Source organism: Sus scrofa, chromosome 2 (assembly GCF_054392235.1).
Source record: "Sus scrofa isolate SSC_HxYL_T2T_F1_AM1 chromosome 2, Sscrofa_HxYL_maternal_Yorkshire_Landrace_v2.0, whole genome shotgun sequence".
Classification (NCBI taxonomy): Eukaryota; Metazoa; Chordata; class Mammalia; order Artiodactyla; family Suidae; genus Sus; species Sus scrofa.
The window spans coordinates 150820172-150841388 of record NC_139384.1 but is presented as its reverse complement, the minus strand read 5'-3'; the positions used below and the strand labels follow the sequence as shown (position 1 = coordinate 150841388).

At 40.7% G+C, this 21217-nt stretch overlaps 1 protein-coding gene across 4 annotated transcripts in view; it reads right to left on the bottom strand.

The window, feature by feature from the left end:
* The window catches only part of KDM3B (lysine demethylase 3B), a 72257-nt gene that overhangs the window by 45037 nt on the left and 6003 nt on the right, over nt 1-21217 (bottom strand). For all 4 annotated transcript variants that reach the window (XM_003480917.5, XM_085014715.1, XM_085014716.1 and 1 more), the window contains 2 exons: nt 4923-5090; nt 1299-1412 (listed from right to left, as the gene is read on the bottom strand). In XM_003480917.5, coding sequence (XP_003480965.3) covers nt 1299-1412; nt 4923-5090 — 282 coding nt within the window. The remainder of the gene's footprint in view (nt 1-1298; nt 1413-4922; nt 5091-21217) is intronic.

Here is a 21217-nt window from a genome sequence, read left to right as displayed (position 1 = left end):
ACTGCTCTCCCATCCTGTGCAGTCAAAAATCTGTATATAACTTTTGACTTCTCAAAAACTTAACTACTAACAGCCAACTGTTGACTGGAGGCCTTATTGATTACAAAAATAATTAACACATATTTTGTAAATCATATGCATTATATCTGTATTTCTATAATAAAGTAAGCAAGAGAAAAGAAATAAGAAAATTTTAAGGAAGAGAAAATACATTTACAGTACTGTATTGTATTTATTAATACCCTAAGTGTATGATGTCTGTTTTTAAGGTGAATCATCTGTCAGTACACCACATCAAGACTGCCTTATATAATGCAAAACATTGTAGAGGTTATAAATATTACTAACACTAGACACCCAAAAATGAAAAGATAATGTGAAAAAGAAATTCATGTTAATTTATAGGTACTTTATTTATTGAAAAAAAAAATCTGCATGGTAGAGGACCTGTGTTGTTCAAGGGTCAAAACTGTTTACCTTTCTACATATGACAGTGTATGAAGGACTCTCTTTCTCATACTTATTTGACCACAAAACATTTTTATCCATGTAAATCTTTTTGCTTATTTTGATATTTATCCAACATTCACTGAGTGCCTACTCACATAAGCCCTAGGATTACAAAGATGAATAGAGCAACATTGATGAGAGGGAGTAAAGCCTAATAAGGGAAGAAGACATATCCAAAAAAAATCATCATTAATATTTCACAAAATACACTTTAGGAAATATTGCTCTTGGCTGCCTCATTAAGACAGCAAAACTCTTGGTAGTCTTCTAATTTTTAACCTTCAGACAGTAATCTTTACAAGTGAGAAATAAGTATTACCATCTATAAATTCTGAAACTCTAACTCAGATGCTCAGTTTAAACTACTAACGTTTCCCTCTTTTTCTAACTAAAAATATACCTAAGCTTATATAATGTTGCTCGTAATCAGCCCAAACTTCTAGCCTCCCTGCCACTGGCTTAAGTGTTGGTTCTCTCGGATTCAAGTTACGGAAGCAGTCACCTCGGGGAAGCTGCTTCTTAGAACTGTGGTCTTAAGTCTTAAGGTTTTAGAGTAGGGTGGCAGCGTATGGAGGAGGAAAGAAGCCTCAGCCACCAAAAGTACTTTTTTTTTTCTTTTTTCTTTTAAATACTTTTCAAGGGAGCAAAGAACCTTAAAAGGCACAGGGCATTACCGGGAGGAAGTACTTGCTTCCATGTTAAAGGAAAAGGGAAACACCTTATTCATAATCAACAGAGAAATTAGCAAAGAGAGAAATAAGCTTAGGACTAGATCAAGTGTTAAGTACCTGGAACAAATGCAACCCATTAGCATCTGACAGGAAACGAAGCTCTCGATCCAGAAGGTATTCAACTGGAACCACAGAACCCAAACCAAGTTTATCTACTAGGGGAGTGAAAGTCTGTGAAGAAGAATGTGAAGAAAATGATTAGAACTTGGAAAAGAAAATAAACAACAATTAACTGAATAAATAACTTCAGAGAAAATATCCATTATTAATATATCTTTTAGGAGTCCCCTCACGGCACAGAGAGTTAAGGATCTGGCATTGTCACTGCAGCACCTCAGGTTAGTGCTATAGCAAGAGTTTAACCCCTGGTCTGGGAACTTCTACATGCTGCAAGTGTGCAGTCCCCTCCACTCCAAATATATATTATATATATATCCCTGTTACCCCAGTCTTCATTTTTTTTTACCCTCTCATAATCACCATCATATCCTGTTTTTATTTATTTATTTATTTTAGGCCTGTACCTGCGACATGCGGAAGTTCCCAGGCTAGAGGTCCAATCTGAGCTATAGCTGCTGGCCTACACCACAGCCACAGAAATACAGGATCCAAGCCATGTCTGTAACCTATACCACAGCTTGTGGCAATGCTGGATCCTTCAGCCCACTGAGCAAGGCCAAAGACTGAACGGGCATCCTCATGGATACTAGTTGGGTTCGTTGCCTCTGGGCCACAATGGGAACTCTTCAATATTCTTATTTAAGCTAAAAAGGACAAGAAGAATGAGAAATTCCTCATTCTCTCTAATGATCTGACTAATCTTGATGAGCTTCAAGAGGGCTAAATTACAGTAACTTCCCAGAATAAAGAGTTATCATCTCTAGAACTCTTGAAACCTTTGTGAGAGTTCTGAAATGATCAGTGGTATAAATATGCATGGGTAAATTCACATTACTGTTTCATAAATAAATTGCCTACAAGAGTCACCTAGAGGCCCAGATCTATTTGAACTTCTTCTAAAAGTTCAATTGGGGAGTTCCCATCATGGCTCAGTGGTTAATGAATCCAACTAGGAACCATGAGGTTGTGGGTTCGATCCCTGGCCTTGCTCAGCGGGTTAAGGATCTGGCATTGCCGTGAGCTGTGGCGTAGGTTGCAGATGCGGCTCGGATCCCACGTTGCTGTGGCTCTGATGTAGGCTGGCGACTACAGCTCTGATTAGACCCCTAGCCTGGGAAACTCCATATGCCGCAGAAGCGGCCCAAGAAATGGCAAAAAGACAAAAAAAACAAAAAAAGAAAAGAAAAGCTATCATCAAAGACAAATGTAGCAACTGCTGGCAAGAATGTGGAGAAGGGAGAACCCTTGTGCACGATCAGTGGGGAGTGTCAATTTAGCGCAGCACTGTGGAGGCAGTATGGAGGTTCCTTAAAAATTAAAAATAGAGGGTGGAGTTCTCATCGTGGCTCAGTGGTTTACAAATCTGACTAAGATCCATGAGGATTTGGGTTCGATCCCTGGCCTCGCTCATTAAAGGATCCGGTGTTGCTGTAAGCTGTGGCGTAGGTCAGAGACACAGCTCAGATCCTTGTGTTGCTGTGGCTGTGGTGTAGGCTGGCAGCTGTAGCTCCAAATCAACCCCTAGCCTGGGAACCTCCACATGCCACAGGTGTGGACCTAAAAAGCAAAAAATAAATAAATAAATAAGTAATAAAAAATAGAAAAGTTCCTGTCGTGGCTCAGCAAGTTAAGAAACTGACACAGTGTTCAGGAGTTCCCGTTGTGGCTCAGTGGTTAACGAATCCGACTAGGAACCATGAGGTTGCGGGTTTGATCCCTGGCCTTGCTCAGTGGGTTAGGGATCTGGCGTTGCCGTGAGCTGTGGTGTAGGTTGCAGACGCGGCTTGGATCCCGCGTTGCTGTGGCTCTGGTGTAGGCCGGTGGCTACTGCTCCGATTAGACCCCTAGCATGGGAACCTCCAGGTGCTGTGGGAGCGGCCCAAGCAATGGCAAGCAATGGCAAAAAGACAAAAAAAAGAAACTGATACAGTGTTCATGAGGATGTGGGTTCGATCCCTGGCCTTACTCAGTGGGTTAAGGATCCAGTGTTGCTGCAAACTGAGGTGTAGGTCACAGACGAAGCTCAGATTATTGGACCTGGTGTTGCCACAGCTGTGGTGTAGTCTGCAGCTACAGCTCTGATTCAAATCCTAGCCCAGGAACTTCCAGATGCTGCAGGTGTAGCTAGAAAAAGAAAACAAACAAAACTATCATATGATGCAACAATTCCACTTCTGGGTATTTATCTGAAGGAAATGAAATCAAAAAAAAAAAAATATATATACACACACACACACACACACACATATACATATACACACATATGCATATACATACATATATACACACACATATATATATACACACACATATACACACACACACACACACACACACACACACACACACACACACACACACACACACACACACATATATTTTTTGTCTTTTTAGGCCTGCACCTGCAGCATACGGAAGTTCCAGGCTACAGGTTGAATCAGAGTTGCGGCTGCCATCCTACACCATAGCAACACAGCAGCTGAGCTGTGTCTGCAACCTATACCACACCTCACAGCAACGCTGTATCTTTTACCCCACTGAGTCAGGCCAGGGATCAAACCCACATCCTCACGGATACTAATCGTGTTCTTAACCTGCTGAGCCACAAAAGGAACTCCTGAAATCACTATCTGGAAGAGATATCTGCATCCCCATGTTCAGCATACAGCGTTATTTACAAGAGCCAAGACGTAGAAACACCTAAGTATCTGGTGATGGATGAATGGATAAAGAAAATGTGGTGTATACACACAGACACACATGAATATTACACACAATGAAAAATTATTCAGTCATAAAAAAGGAGACAATCTTGCCATTTACAAGAACATAGCTGAATCTCCAGGGCATTATGCTAAGTGAAACAGACAGAGAAAGACAAATGCGGTACGATTTCACTTACATGCAGAACCTCAAACAACTGATCTCATAGACTCGGAGTGGTTGCCAGAGGTGGGAGAGTGGGGGGAATGGATGAAAGCGGTCAAAGGGTATAAAATGAGTAAGTTCTGGGCATCTAACGTATAGCATGATGACTATAGCTAATAATGCTACTGTATTATATACTTGAAAGTATACCTTAAAAGGTCTTATACAAAAACATAACTATGTGAGTCAATGGAAGTGTTAACTAACCTTATTGTGACAATCATTTCAGATACATTATATATATATGTATAAAACTATCATGTTGTATACAAACTTATACAATGTTATATGTCAACTATATCTCAATAAAGCTGGCAAAAATTAAACAGTTTCTATGGAAAAAAAAAAGACTTTAAGATTACAAACATTGTTTCATAACCTTACTATAAAAAAGCAAGGTGAAAAATTATTCAGAAACAAAGTATCAAATATTATCTAATATAAAGTTTCAGAAGACACAGGAGAAAAGATCTCCAATTTTTCCTCTGGTAACTTCAGAATAAAAGTGTGCTAAGGCCTAAGCATTGGAGTTTAGGGAATTCTAAAGAGTCCTGCTATTGGATAAATACCTTTAGTACAGGAGTAAATAGGAGTAAAAGCCAAATATGTTCCTAGCCAATAAAAGTCACTCACCAGGGCTGGCCACTGTGCAATTGAGACTCGAGTGCCCTGGACAAGGACTGGGTCCTTCCGGGGTGCCCATACCAGAGACCCTTCCAGCAGAAGCACAATAACCTCTTCAGCGTGAACTTTAACCCAGGAGTGTTCCTTCCAGTTACAGCCGTCAAATTCTACAAAGATCTAGAAAAAGAGTTAAAAATCAATCTTTAGGTTACCTTTGGAAAAATCCAACATTACAATGCATGAACAAACACAAACCTTCTGTTTTGAAAAAATGACTAGGTAAAATTCTACTATCTTATTTTTAAGTTCTTTTAATGGATTTCAATAAAAAACAATCTTACTTCAAAGCCAGGAAGCTGCTCTCATCCTCACTCTGAAAAGAGGGTACAGAGTTAAGGGGTTGTAAGTTATCTACAGTTAGTAAATTTTTAGCTGTGACCCTACTGAGATTTTCAACTCTCAGTTTCCAATTCACATCTAGGCACACCAGCTGGGGGCTTATTATACATAAGGCACTATGCTAGGTTCAGGAATACAGAGAAGAATCTAGCACAGTTCCTGGTCTCAAGGAGCTCAAGAGTTTAATATGTGGGAAGAGAAATTTTCTTATATTTCTTCTGAAAATGACTCAAATTTTAAAATTAATTTTGAATAGGTTATATACACACATGGTACAAAATTCAAAAGGATAAACACTAAAAAAAAAAAAAAAAAAAAAAAAAAAGACTCTCCCAGTCCCCTGAGTGAATTTTTATAGTACCACTAACTGCCGGGAGTGATCTCACATCGACCAGCAGAGGCACACTGTCATCACAGTCATCACAACGATGCTTTGCTTCCTCCCAGAAAAGGCTCCGCTTTTTGAGATATACTTAAGTAGCCTCTGTAAGGAGTTTTTGAAATCAATTCATATTAAATGAAACTACATTTTTCTTTCTTTCTTTTTGGCCGTACCCATGGCACACAGAAGTCCCCAGGCCGGGAAATGAAACTGCACCACAGAACTGATCTGAGCTACAGCAGTGACAATGCCAAATCCTTAACTGCTAGGCCACCCAGAAACTCTGAAACAACATTTTTCTAATAAATAGCATACTTAGGCTTAACTTTTCCATATAAATTCTGATATCTGAGCCTGTTCAATACAGCATAAAAAGGAAGACATATGCATATAGATATCAATATTTAGAACAGAAATTCTAGGGCCCAAAATACAGCTGGTCACAAAAAGAAAGACTAAAGCATTTATATCCCATTTCATTTTTTTTTTTTCGTCTTTTTGCTATTTCTTGGGCTGCTCCCGCAGCATATGGAGGTTCCCAGGCTAGGGGTCGAATCAGAGCTGTAGCCACTGGCCTATGCCAGAGTCACAGCAACATGGGATCCGAGCCGCGTCTGCAACCTACACCGCACGCAGCTCACAGCAATGCCAGATCCTTAACCCACTGAGCAAGGGCAGGGACCGAACCCAAAACCTCATGGTTCCCAGTTGGATTCGTTAACCACTGCGCCGCGCCGGGAACTCCCCATTTCATTTTTTTTTTTTTTTGTCTTTTGTCTTTTTGTTGTTGTTGTTGTTGCTATTTCTTGGGCCGCTCCCGCGGCATATGGAGGTTCCCAGGCTAGGGGTTGAATCGGAGCTGTAGCCACCGGCCTACGCCAGAGCCACAGCAACTTGGGATCCGAGCCGCGTCTGCAACCTACACCACAGCTCACGGCAACGCCGGATCGTTAACCCACTGAGCAAGGGGCAGGGACCAAACCCGCAACCTCATGGTTCCTAGTCGGATTCGTTAACCACTGCGCCATGACGGGAACTCCCCCATTTCATTTTTAAAGAATTTTAGTTGGCTCCTGGGAAATATGCAATAAAATAAAATATAAATTAAAAAATCAAGGCTAAGCAAACTACAAAGTGTAAAAAGAGGTAATGAGCTCCCGCTGTGGTGGAATGGGATTGGCAGCATCTCTGCAGTGCCAGGATGTAGGTTCAATCCCCTGCCCAGCACAGGGGGTTAAAGGATCCGGTGCTGCACTGGAAATTGGATCTGATCCCTGGCCCAGGAACCCCATATGTCATGGGGTGGACAAAAAAGAGAGAAAAAAAAAAAAAAGGAGGGAAAACTTGATCACGCAATAAGGATTTATACAGCTATATGACTGCATGATATATGGCATGATTGAGTGATTGATTGATTTGGCTCTGAGCTTCCCAAAGGTCACTATGAAAATGGAGAGGTCAGCTGCACAGTCCTCACTGTCTAAAAGGAAAGCACAAAGCAATTACTCAGGGAAGCAACACTTTCCAACTACGTGCCTCTACAAGAAATTTCTCACATGACTCTTGCTAAGGCAACAACGAGTGATGCAGGACAATGTCAGAATCCCCACAGCAGTCACTCCCAGCTAGGAACCACAGAGTTATCAGGAAGATCTGTAAGTACTAAGGGTATCAAGCATTTCCTACAGACTGAATATTAAAGCCTAGTACATGTGTCATTATTATTTTTCAAATATTTGTAGATGATACAATGAATAAAATTGAAACCCATTAAAATTGTTACTGAATTCATATCAGCTTTTATTGGTATATTAGTTCTTCTCTAAGTCAAGTTAAAAATCAGAGTTACAACTACATGAAAATTCAGGATACTTATACTTGAAAAGTGTGGAACCACTGCTTAGTAGCCTAGCATTGGGCTTAATCTCTTTACAAATAAGAAATACTTATGAACTCAAGTGCACTGCTGGAAAATTATCCCAGAAATTAAATTCATTATAGAAAGTTCTAGTTTTAATTTTTATAATATACAAAGTAAGCTTCATTTCGACTAAAAAAAAAAAAAAGGACAGGAAAATAAGGCTCAGAAAGAGGAAGCATGATTTTTATAGAGAAAGAACACTAAACTGCATTGAATATATGAATGGACTCACTCATATATACATCTACGTTCTAAAGGAATAAAAATACAACTTCAAGTAACTTGCAGACAACTGGAAAGAGATGAATTCAAATTTACATTTAATTGTAGACTCTGGTAACAAGAAACACACTAATGAAGAAAGCTTGGGGCTTATGTTCTGGGAGGCTTGGATTTGAGCCTTCGCCCCACTTTCTATTAAATACAAAATTTGAGGCAAATCACTCTTCCCTCCTCAAGTTTTGTTTTCCTCCCTTGTAATAAGACACACCCTTCTTCCTTACCTCATAGACTGGTTGTGAAAACTCAATAAAGTAATGGGTTTAAAAGCACTTTGGTCAATTACAAAGCCCTACTTGTGCAATAATATGCAATAAAATAAACAAAAATAAAATAAAATAGAAAATAGAGGGGTGTTTAGAGACAGGAGAGATCACTTCAGATGTACAAAGAGACTGATAAGGGCTGAGTTTAAAGAAAAAAAATGCAGTCCGAGTCAAGTTTTAAGACAGCCAGGAGCTTACAGCATGCTGTGGGGAAGGAGAAAGAGATGAGTCTAAAAAGACTAAGAGTCACATTTAAGAGAAGAGCTAACACCTATCCTTCTGAAACTATTCCAAAAAGTTGCAGAGGAAGGGATTCTCCCAAACTCATTCTATGAGGCCACCATAACCCTGATACCAAAACCAGACAAAGATACCACAAAAAAAGAAAACTACAGCCCAATTTCACAGATGAACATCGATGCAAAAATCCTCAACAAAATACTAGCAAACCGGAGTACCCGTCATGGCGCAGTGGTTAATGAATCCGACTAGGAACCATGAGGTTGAGGGTTCGATCCCTGCCCTTGCTCAGTAGGGTTAACGATCCAGCGTTGCCGTGGGCTGTGGTGTGGGTCGCAGACGCGGCTCTTCGGATCCCGCGTTGCTGTGGCTCTGGCATAGGCCAGTGGCTACATCTCTGATTGGACCCCTAGCCTGGGAACCTCCATATGCCGTGGGAGCGGCCCAAGAAACAGCAAAAAGACAAAAAAAAGGAAAAAAAAAACTAGCAAACCGCATCCAACAATACATTAAAAGGATTGTACATCATGAAGTGGGATTTATTCCAGGGATGCAAGGATTCTTCAATATCCGCAAATCCATCAGTGTGATACACCACATTAACAAACTGAAGAATAAAAACCATATGATCCTCTCAATAGACGCGGAAAAAGCCTTGGACAAAATCCAACACCCATTTCTCATAAAAACCCTTCAGAAAGCGGGCATAACGGGAACCTACCTCAACAGGATAAAGGCCATATATGACAAACCCACAGCAAACATCATTCTCAATGGTGAAAAGCTGAAAGAATTCCCGCTGAGATCAGGAACAAGACAAGGATGTCCGCTCTTGCCACTACTCTTCAACATAGTTCTGGAAGTCCTAGCCACAGCAATCAGAGAAGTAAAAGAAATAAAAGGAATCCAAATTGGAAAGGAAGAAGTAAAACTATCACTATTTGCAGATGACATGATGCTATACCTAGAGAATCCTAAAGACTCTACCAGAAAACTGTTAGACCTCATCCGTGAATTTGGCAAAGTCACAGGATACAAAATTAATACACAAACATTAACAGCATTTCTATATACTTACAATGAAACTTCAGAAAGAAAAATTAGGGAAGCAATCCCATTTACCATTGCATCCAAAAGAATAAAATACCTAGGAATAAACCTACCTGAAGAGACAAAAGAACTGTACTCTGAAAACTATAAGACACTGAAGAAAGAAATCAATGATGACACAAATAGATAGAAAGATATACCATGCTCGTGGATTGGAAGAGTTAATATTATCAAAATGACTATACTACCTAAGGCAATCTACAGATTCAATGCAATCTCTATTAAATTACCAAGGACATTTATCACAGAACTCGAACAAAATGTTTTAAAGTTTGTTTGGAAGCACATAAGACCTAGAACAGCCAAAGACATCCTGAAAAATAAAAATGGAGCTGGAGGAATCAGGCTCCCAGACTTCAGACTATACTACAAAGCAACAATCATCAAAACCGTATGGTACTGGCACAAAGACAGAAACAGAGATCAGTGGAACAGGATAGAAAGCCCAGAATTCAACCCACGCACCTACAGCCAACTCATCTATGACAAAGGAGGCAAGGATACACAATGGAGAAAGGACAGTTTGTTCAGTAAGTGGTGCTAGGAAAACTGGACAGCCACATGGAAAAGAATGAAATTAGAACACTCTCTAACACCATACACAAAAATAAACTCAAAATGGATTAAAGACCTAGCTATAAGACCAGATACTATAAAACTCTTAGAGGAAAACAGGTCAAACACTCTCTGGCATAAATGACAGCAACATCTTCTCAGATCTACCTCTTAGAGTATTGACAATAAAAACAAAAATAAACAAATGGGACCTAATCAAACTTCAAAGTTTCTGCATAGCAAAGGAAACCCTAAACAAAACGAAAAGACAACCCACAGAATGGGAGAAAATCTTTGCATTGAATCAACTGACAAGGGATTGATCTCCAAAATGTACAAACACCTTCTGCAGCTCCATACCAAAAAAACAAACAACCCCATCAAAAAATGGGCAGAAGATCTAAACAGACAGTTCTCCAAAGAAGACATACAGATGGCCAAAAAACGCATGAAATGCAAATCAAAACCACTATGAGGTACCACCTTACACCAGCCAGAATGGCCATCATCCAAAAGTCTACAAATAATAAGTGCTGGAGAGGGTGTGGAGAAAAAGGAACCCTAGTACACTGTTGGTGGGATTGTAAATTGGTGCAACCACTGTGGAAAACAGGATGGAGAGTCCTCAGAAAATGAAAAATAGAACTACCATTTGATCCAGCAATCCCACTCCTGGGCATCTATCCAGAGAAAACCACAACTCGCAAAGACACAGGTACTCCAGTGTTCATTGCAGCACCATGAGGTTGCGGGTTTGGTCCCTGCCCTTGCTCAGTGGGTTAACGATCCAGCATTGTCGTGAGCTGTGGTGTAGGTCACAGACGTGGCTCGGATCCCACGTTGCTGTGGCTCGGTATAGGCCGGAGGCTACAGCTCCGATTCGACCCCTAGCCTGGGAACCTCCATATGCCACGGGAGAGGCCCAAGAAATGGCAAAAAAAACAAAACAAAACAAAAAAACACTAAATGTCCATTGACAGAGGAGTGGCTAGAGAAGATGTGGTACATATACACAATGGAATATTACTCAGCCATTAAAAAGAACGAAATACCAGCATTTTTAGCAACATGGATGGACGTAGAAACTATCATGCTAAGTGAAGTCAGCCATACAATGAGACACCAACATCAAATGCTCTTACTGACATGTGGAATCTGAAAAAAGGACAGATGGAACTTCTTTGCAGAACAGATGCTGACTCACAGACAATGAAAAACTTATGGTCTCTGGAGGAGACAGTTTGGGGGGTGGGGGGATGTGCTTGGGCTGTGGGATGGAAATCCTGTGAAATCAGATTGTTATAATCATTATACAACTACAGATGTGATAAATTCATTTAATTAAAAAAATAATAAAAAATAAAGATAGGAATTCCCATCGTGGCGCAGTGGTTAACGAATCCGACTTGGAACCATGAGGTTGAGGGTTCGGTCCCTGGCCTTGCTCAGTGGGTTAACGATCCGGCGTTGCCGTGAGCTGTGGTGTAGGTTGCAGATGCGGCTCGGATCCCGCGTTGCTGTGGCTCTGGCGTAGGCCGGTGGCTACAGCTCCGATTCAACCCCTAGCCTGGAAACCTCCATATGCCGCGGAAGCGGCCCAAGAAATAGCAACAACAACAACAACAACAAAAAAGACAAAAGACAAAAAAATAAAAAATAAAAAAAATAAAGATAATCTATGAATAGAATATTAAGCATGAACTGGAAATTTAAAAATAAATAAATAATAAATAAATGACAAAAAAATAAAATAAAAAAATAAAAAGACTAAGAGTCAATGTGGAAGACCCTGAACATTGGGATAAAATTTGGACTTCAACCAGCTGCTAACAGGAGATATGTGTGTATGGGTGTGTATATGCACAACTGCCATTAAAAGGTCTCCTCCAATAGAGGAGTTCCCGTTGTGGCGAAGCAGAAACAAATGTGCCTAGTAACCATGAAGTTGCAGGTTCAATCCCTGGCCTTGCTGAGTGGGTTAAGGATCCGACGCTGCCATGAGCTGTGGTGTAGGCTGCAGACATGGCTTGGATCTGGTGTTGCTGTGGCTGTGGTGTAGACCGCAGCTATAACTCCGATTCGACCCTAGCCTGGAAACCTCCATGTGCTGCAGGTACAGCCCTCAAAAGACAAAAGACAATAAAATAAAATAAAATAAAAATAAAAGGTCTTCAATCGAGGTCAAAATATAAACAGAACATTTGGTTTTAGGACAACTCATTAACTAGGACAGTGGATGTAGATAGTTTAGGGGTGGGGTGGGGTGGGGTGGTGTGGGGAACAGGGAGTGTTCTTACACAACCCAGAGTTGGAGTAGTGAGACTAGCTTGGAAGTGACCAGCGCTTCTGAGAATCAGAGTCCTATCACCAAGTGGGATAACTGCTTGGATATAAGGAAGTTACGCAAGGGAAATTTTTTTTTTTTTTTTTTTTGTCTTTTGTCTTTTTGTTGTTGCTATTTCTTGGGCCGCTCCTGTGGCATATGGAGGTTCCCAGGCTAGGGGTGAATCGGAGCTGTAGCCACTGGCCTACACCAGAGCCATAGCAATGCGGAATCCGAGCTGCGTCTGCGACCCACACCACTGAGCAAGGCCAGGGACCGAACCCGCAACCTCATGGTTCCTAGTCGGATTCGTTAACCACTGCGCCACAATGAGAACTCCATAAGGGAAAATTTTTAAAATGACTTAGATTTTGAACCAGAGACTAAGAGAACTGTGGTGTTGAGTGGCGCCGTAAATGAATGTCAGGAGGCAATAGCTGAAGGACAGAAAAGACCTTATAAGCCAAGAAATGGAGCACAGGGTGTGGAGCCCCCAGGAGGAGTCTGACCCTGAGCGACATTGAACTTTACTTAGAAACCCAGAGGTCGACGCTCCACAGTGCTTGACAGCTAGGTGCCATGCTACAGTACTAACACGCCACTTTAAAAACCAACATGAGTCACAAAATTCTAAGTCATACCAACACAAATATAAGAACAACACTAAAAGAAGTCACCATAATGATTTTGTCTTTGTACATAAGAACTTGAACATTTTAAAAGTTAATATTCAGGAATCCTATTATCACACACCTGAAAACACCATGGAAAAGCTGACATATTTGAAAGCCACATTTCATCTAATGTAAGGGTAATTATTTCTTAACCTGCCTGGGCAAAAGAATAAAGTGTTGAACTTGACAACCACCTCAGCACGTATGTACTGGGATCAAGCAAGAGCTTGAGGCTAACAGTATGAATCTGTTTTACAACGTGGAATGTGGATATCTGTAAGGATGTTCTACCAGCATTAAGGATTATTTTTGACCCCAGCACTGGGCTTCACCTCCTAGCTAGAGATGGAAGGAGTTAGAACATAAAAGGGGAAGAATCATTTAGTCAAAGTACACAGAACATGAACTCATAAAATGGTAGTGGCCAGGTCACAGGATAAGAAGAAGGGATAGAAACAAACAAACAAAATTAAAAAAAAAAAAAAAAAAAAGCAATGGTAATGACTGGACTGAGTTAGAGACAGCCCAGGCAGGTTGATAATCTGGACAGAACAGGATTAAAACATTTGAGTTGACTTTTTCAAAAAGCCTACTATTTTTTTTTTTTTTTTTTTTTGTCTTTATAGGGCCGCACCTGCGGTATATGGAGCTTTCCAGGCTAGGGGTCTAAATAGGAGCTGCAGCCGCCAGCCTATGCCAGAGCCACAGCAACGAGGGATCTGAGCCGAGTCTGTGACCTACACCACAGCTTACGGCAACGCTGGATCCTTAACCCATTGAGCGAGGCCAGGGATTGAACCTGAAACTTCATGGTTCTTAGTCGGATTCGTTAACCACTGAGACACGACGGGAACTCGCAAAAAGCCTACTATTAAAAATTTCTACTGTTAGAGTAAGAGCAGCAAATAGTACTGCACTTTGAACAGCTCTTTTATGGTTGATATGTAATATACATTCATTTCAGTGACATTAAAATGAAATATTTTTAAAAAATCAAATAACAACTCTAGTTTGATAAAATTAGATGGTAGTAATCTGAGTAACAGAGACCTCCATGTTTATCATATATTCATGTAATTACCGGTTTAGATTCTGGTTTTTCCTAAGGCCATTCTTACTACAATTAACAAAATTATTCATTTATTCATTCACTCAACAAAAACAGAATGCCTCATAAATGTGTGTGTGTACGTGTGCTCACGTGCACGCACACACATAAGCGAGCAGCACTTGCCAGCAGGGCCAAGAATATCAAAGTGGATAAGATAGCACTTGGTAGGAGTGAATCACACCCTCAGTGAGCCAAAAGGCAGGTAGAGAAATTATTACAGAGCTATGTAATAAATGAGGGCTATAATAAAGACTGAACATGCTAAAGAAGGCTTCTGCCTTGGGGAACTAGAACAGCTTCACAGAACACAGAGTGTATGCAAGCTGGATCTCAAAGGTCAAGCTGCATTCATTCTTCTGGCAGAGAGGGGAGAGAACGACTTTCCAGCAGGTGCAAAGTCAAAGGAACATCAAAGCAGATTGAGTGTTCTAGGAGGAGGATGTAGAGGCTAGTAAGCTAGCTATAAAGTGTTCTGTCGGCATGTTAACGGATGATAAATTGAAACCTAGTGGCAAAAGTTCTTGTTTGGTCAGCAGTGGGTTTTTTGGTGGTTGGTTTGTTCTAACTTGCGCTTAAAAATCATTAGGCACTGGCCATCAGTCAATCCTCTCTACACCCTTTAGTCTGTCACCCAGCTCTTTCACATAAGCCTGGTCCCTGGACATGTGAGTTTATGTCGTCTTCATAGGCCTTAGGGGAGCCAATGATAGTTCTAATGGGTAGGGACAATGATAAAAACAGAAGGACAGAAACTGTCCAGATATGTTTTAGAAAGATAAGGCCATCTGGAGGAAAAACTTCTCAATATTAAGTTTAAATAGGAAGTCAAAATAGAAATTACAAAGTTTGGAGTTCCCGCAATCTCATGGTTCCTAGTCGGATTCATTAACCACTAAGACAGGTGAAAACATGGGCTATGGTGATACATGAAAACAGGTACATAAAATACTGCTGGAGTTCCTGTCATGGTGCAGTGGTTAACTAATCCGACTAGGAACCATGAGGTTGCGGGTTCAATTCCTTGCTCAGTGGGTTAAGGATTCGGCGTTGCCGTGAGCTGTGGTGTAGGTTGCAGATGCGGCTCGGATCCCGTGTTGCTGTGGCTCTGGCGTAGGCCAGTGGCTACGGCTCCTATTACACCCCTAGCCTGAGAATCTCCATATGCCACGGGAGTGGCCCTAGAAAAGGCAAAAAAGAAAAAAAAAGAGAGAGAGATATCCGATAGACTAATGTGGAAAGATTTCTAAGAAATACAGAAAAAAGCAAGCTGAAGATTTTTTAGGGGGTGGGAGAACAAGAAAAGCATTGGGGTAGGAGAAGTAATAATATTTTAGCCTTATCAGTAAATGTTCCTTCTTTTTTGTCTTTAAAAACATGTATTCAGGGAGTTCCTGTTGTGGCACAGCAGAAACGAATCCAACTAGCATCCACGAGGATTAGGGTTCATTTGATCCCTGGCCTTCCTCAGTGGGTTGGGGATCTGATGTTGCTGTGAGCTGCAGTGTAGGTCACAGATTCGGTTCAGATCCCGAGTTGGTGTGGCTGTGGTGTATAGCTCAGATTCGACCCCTAGCCTGGGAATTTCCATATGCCTCGGGTATGGCCCTAAAAAGCAGAACAAAACAACAACAAAAAACATGTATTCACGTATTATTTATACTATGAACTTTTTTAAAAAAGAAAGAATTAACTTTGGGGTCAGGTTGGAAGAGAACTCATAGAAGGAAAAACTGGAGACAGGGAGACAAATTACAAAGAAATGAAAACCCAGGTAAGAGACATAAAGGCCTAAACCAATAAGACTATATGAATGGAGGGCATATTTGAGAAATTAGAGATAAAAATGGCCATGAGCTGCAGTGTAGGTCGTAGGTGTGTCTCAGATTCTGTGTTGCTGTGGCTGCGGCATAGGCCAGAAGCTACAGTTCCAATTTGACCCCTAGCCTGGGAACTTCCACATGTCACAGGTACAGGCCTAAAATAAATAAATAAATAAATAAACAACAGGATATGATGATGATTGTGAGAGGGTAAGAAAAATGGAAGACTAACTTCCAAGGTTCCTGTATTTTCTTTACCAGTGTTCCTAACTACATTCTAAACAAAATACGAACACTGATACAAATGATTTTACAAAACTGGGATATCTTGACAACCTTGGTGGGGAATGATGCAACTCTAGAACAATGCTGTTTTTGAACAAAAAATAATTTTCTCTCTAAGGTTCCTTTGATCAAGAGATAGCTTTCTAACAATTACTCCCATTTTTTCCCCTAACATTCTCAATAAATTAAACATTAAGTGCTTGAGTATCATAGGAATAACTTGAGCAAAAATTCAAGCATATGTATGCTCACAGAGTCAGTGGAATCAAAAAGATCTGGATTTCCATTTCTTCCCCATTTCTTAGCTGTGTAGCTGAGAGGAAGTTACTTTAGCCTCTATGAGTCTTACTTCCCTTGCCTATTAATAGGGACACTAAGTACCTCAAAGGATTGTAATAGGATTAGATGAAATAAAAATGTAAAATGCCTAGCAGATCTTGGACTCCCAATAAACCACATGCCTTAAGCAAACTTATACTACTGGTCAGAATATATTACATGGTATGACTTAAAGGAAAAAAAAAATTGCCATATATCAAGAATCTTAAATATGTGTATATTCTGTGTTTTCATAATACCACTCCTGGCAATAATCCTAGGAAGTCACCCTGAATACAGAAAAGGCTTTAATTCACAAAAATATTAATCACAGAATTATTGATAAAGCCTAAAATCTGAAACAATTTCAATATCCAATGAAAGAGGAATGGTTAAATTATCCAGTCCAATAAAAACTATAAGATTTTCTTAGAGAGCATTTATTGTTTCCCTTTCACTTATGAAAGCAATACATGTTATCTGTGGAAAATACGGAAAAGCACAAAAAAAAATTAAAATTTTTTGGTAATACAAGAAAATAATTGCCATATTTAGTGAAAAGCAAAACTCAAAATTGAAAATACAATGTGAATTCAATGTTTAATGATTCTAAAAAAGGATTAGAAGAATATGTATCAATACACAGCAGTTTCTAATGGGTTGGTGACACTACAGGGACTATTTTTTAATTTATTATTTTTATTAAAATAATTTCTACATTTTATATAATAGGAATGCGTTACTTGAGAATCAGACAAACAAAACATCTAATGCTTCAAACAACTCAGATGTAAATCACAAAAACCAATGACAACGTATTTTTAATAGGGGAGGGGCAAATATGAATCCAATCATATAAAGACACAAAAATTAGTACTGAGTCAATATTAATAAAAATATATAAAAAGCCCCTTGGAGCTCCCATTTTGGCTCAGTGGGTTAAGAACCAGACTAGTATCCATGAGGATGCAGGTTTAACCCCTGAACTCACTTAGTGGTAATTGCCTCAAGCTGTGGTGTTGGTCACAGATACGACCCGGATCTCACATTGCTGTGGCATAGGCCTGCAGCTGCAGGTCCTATCTGACACTCTAGCCTGGGAACTTCCATATGCTGCGAGGGTATTAAAAAAAAAAAGAAGAGTTCCCATCATGGCACAGCAGAAAGGAATCCAACTAGGAACCACGAGGTTTTGGGATCAATCCCTGGCCTCACTCAGTGCGTTGAGGATCCAGCATTGCCGTGAGCTGTGGTGTAGGTTGCAGACACGGCCCGGATCCCGTGCGGCTGTGGCACAGGCTGGCAGCAATAGCTCCACTTAGACCCCTAGCCTTGGAACCTCTATATGCCATGGGTGTGGACCTAAAAAGCAAATAAATTAAAAAAATATACACACACACACACACACATATATATAAAGCCCCTTAAAGATCAAGTATAGGAGTTCCTGTTGTGGCTCAGGGGAAACAAATCTGACTAGCATCCATGAGTACGAAGGTTCAATTCCTGGTCTTGTTCAGTGGTTAAGGATCTGGAATTGCCATGAGCTATGGTGTACGTCACAGATGTGGCTTGGATCCTGCATTGCTGTGGCTGTGGTGTAGGCTGGAAGCTACAGCTCCAATTTGACCCCTAGCCTGGGAACTTCCATATGCCGTGGGTATGGCCTTAAAAAGACCAAAAAAAAAAAAAAAAAAAAAAAGATCAAGTATAAATCAGAGTTCCCTGGTGGTTCAAGTAGGTTAAGGACCTGATGCTGTCACTGCTATGGCTCGGGTTGCTGCTATGGCATGATTTTGATAACTGGCCTGGGATTTTCCACATGCTATGCACGTGGTCAAAAATACCAAAGGGGAAAAAAAATCAAGTATAAATACTTTTTCTTCTTTTCACTTTTTCTTTTTTGGCTGCCCTGCAGCATATGGAGTTCCCAGGCCAGGGATCAGATCCGAACCATAGCCACAGCAGCAACAGGGGATCCTTAACCCGTTGTGCTGGCTAGGATCAAATCTTAGTCCCAGCACTCCAGAGATGCCACCCATCCCCCTGCACCACAGTGGGAACTCCCAAATACTTTATATACATTTTTTGTTTGTTTGTTTTTTTGCCTTTTCTAGGGCCGCTCCTGTGGCATATGGAAGTTTCCAGGCTAGGGTCCAATAGGAGCTGTTGCCACTGGCCTAGGCCAGAGCCACAGTAACGTGGGATTCAAGCCGCATATGCAACCTATACCATAGTTCATGGCAACACCAGATCCTTAACCCACTGAGCAAGGCCAGGGATCAAACCCGCAACCTCATGGTTCCTAGTCAGATTTGTTAACCACTGAGCCATGACAGAACGCCCCCAAATACTTTATAAAAATGCATGTGTTCCAACTGTTCTTGATGAACATACAGTATAGTAGGGGAGATAAGCTATATATCTTGTTATGTATCTATACCAATAAAAATTGTGATAAGTATTTCAAAAGAAGTATCCACAAACTGATAAGGGAGCAAAGGGGAAAAAACACTCTGATTTAGAAAGGCTTTATAGAGGTGATAAACCCTAGAACAGACAGGTTTTCTTTTTTCTTTATACGATTTCAAAACCAAAAGCAAAGGGTTAAGGGGTAATAAAACAAAGGAAATCAAAAAGTACTAGGAAAGTGGAGGATCATCAAATCAGGACTGCTTGCTGTAAATATCCTTTTGTCAACACCCAATTTTCCTTGTCTGATTCTTTGCACACCAAGGATTCATCTTATCTATAATTTGGTCTCTTGAGTAGACCAGGAGGGGGCTCTGTGCAGGTCTCTGGATAGGTTTATCTCCCATTGTAAATTAATAACCTTACATGTGGATTTACAAATCAGTCTCTTGAGTTTGGTTAGTGAGAATCAGTCCCCTAGAGTCTGATTACCCCTGAAGACACAAAAAAACCCAGAGCTCCTCCCTTGCAAAACTGACAGATGTCGTCCTAAGAGTGAGTACTCAACAATCAGGCAAGTTTTACCCAACTAAAGAACAAGGGTAAAAGAGACTTTGGCAGTAGAGATAGTGGAGTTGGGAGGGCTTAAAAACCACCAACCTGTCAAAGGGAGTGGAAAACTGAGAAGCAGTAACAGGTGTTGTGTCCCCCAGGCCTTGTAGAAGCAAAGCCTACAGGAACCCACCCCAGCTGTTGTTGAGAAAATAACTCACAGAAAATGCCATGCTACCATTTAGGCCGGTGGAGGGGAAACTAAAGCAACTTGAACAAGGTAGATAACAGAACCAGGCAAGTGAGTACTCAAGGAGGAAGTGGACCCTTAGCAGGTGGTGAATTAGTGATGCAACTCTTAAAAACAAAGGTATAGGAAGTTTCCCCGTGGCACAGCGGGTTAAAGATCTGGTGTTGTCATGGCTGTGGCACAGGTCACAACTGTGGCATGGGTTCGATCCCTGACCTAGGAATTTCCAAACACCATGGGTGCAGCACCCCCCAAAAGACGTGTTCTTAAAGGGGCTCACATTTAAACGTTACATGCTCTTTTGCACAGTCTCATTTTTATTTAAAGTTCTCTACACTAGGAGCTCCTGCTGTGGTGCAATAGGGTGGCACCTTGGGAACACTGGGACATGGGTTTGATCCCCGACCCAGCACAGTGGGTTAAGGATACAGCATTGCCACAGCTGCAGCTTAGGTGGCCTGGGAACTCCAAATGCCATGGCCAAAAAAAAATTAAAATTAAAAAAAGTTCTTTATTTTTTTGAAAAATAATAAACTCCATTTATAATCGTATGATCCAAATAAAAATATAAAACTCAAACTATGGAAAAAAAGTTCTTTAAACTGTACAGTGATCTACAAACACATTCCATTTACTTTAATAGAAGCATACAATTCACAATATTATTCAGATTTTGTATTTAACTTTGGAATTATAAGCAAGAAAAAGACACTGAAGCATAATCATTAAAAGCCATACTCTCGGAGTTCCCATTGTGGCTCAGTTGAAACGAATCTGACTAGTACCCATGAGGATGAGGTTCCATCCCTGGCCTTGCTCAAAGGGTTAAGGATCCAGTGTTGCCATGAGCTGTGGTGTAGGTGGCAGACACGGCTTGGATCTGGCATTGTTGTGGCTGTGGTATAGGCCAGCAGCTACAGCTCAGATTTGACCCCTAGTCTGGGAACCTCCATATGCCATGTGTGTGGCCCTAAAAAGACAAAAAAAAAAAAAAAAAAAAAAAAAGCCATACTCTCTTATTTCAATTATGGCTGAAGTTCTATGTTTAAACATACGTTGAGAATAAAATACTGAATTGTACCCAGGAAACATGGTACCATCTTGGACTTGATTATAATTACCACATTATCTAGAAACAAACTAGGGAGGTATTTGATTTTATTTTTACTTATTTATTTGTCTTTTTTTTAGGACGGCACCCAAAGCATATGGAGGTTCCCAGGCTAGGAGTCGAATCAGAGCTATAGCCTCCGGACTACACCACAGCCACAGCAACGCAGGATCTGAGCCGCATCCGTGGCCCACACCACAGTTCACAGTAACACCACAACTCACAGCAACACTGGATCCTTAACCCGCTGAGGGAGGTCAGGGATCGAACCTGCGTCCTCATGGATACTAGTCAGA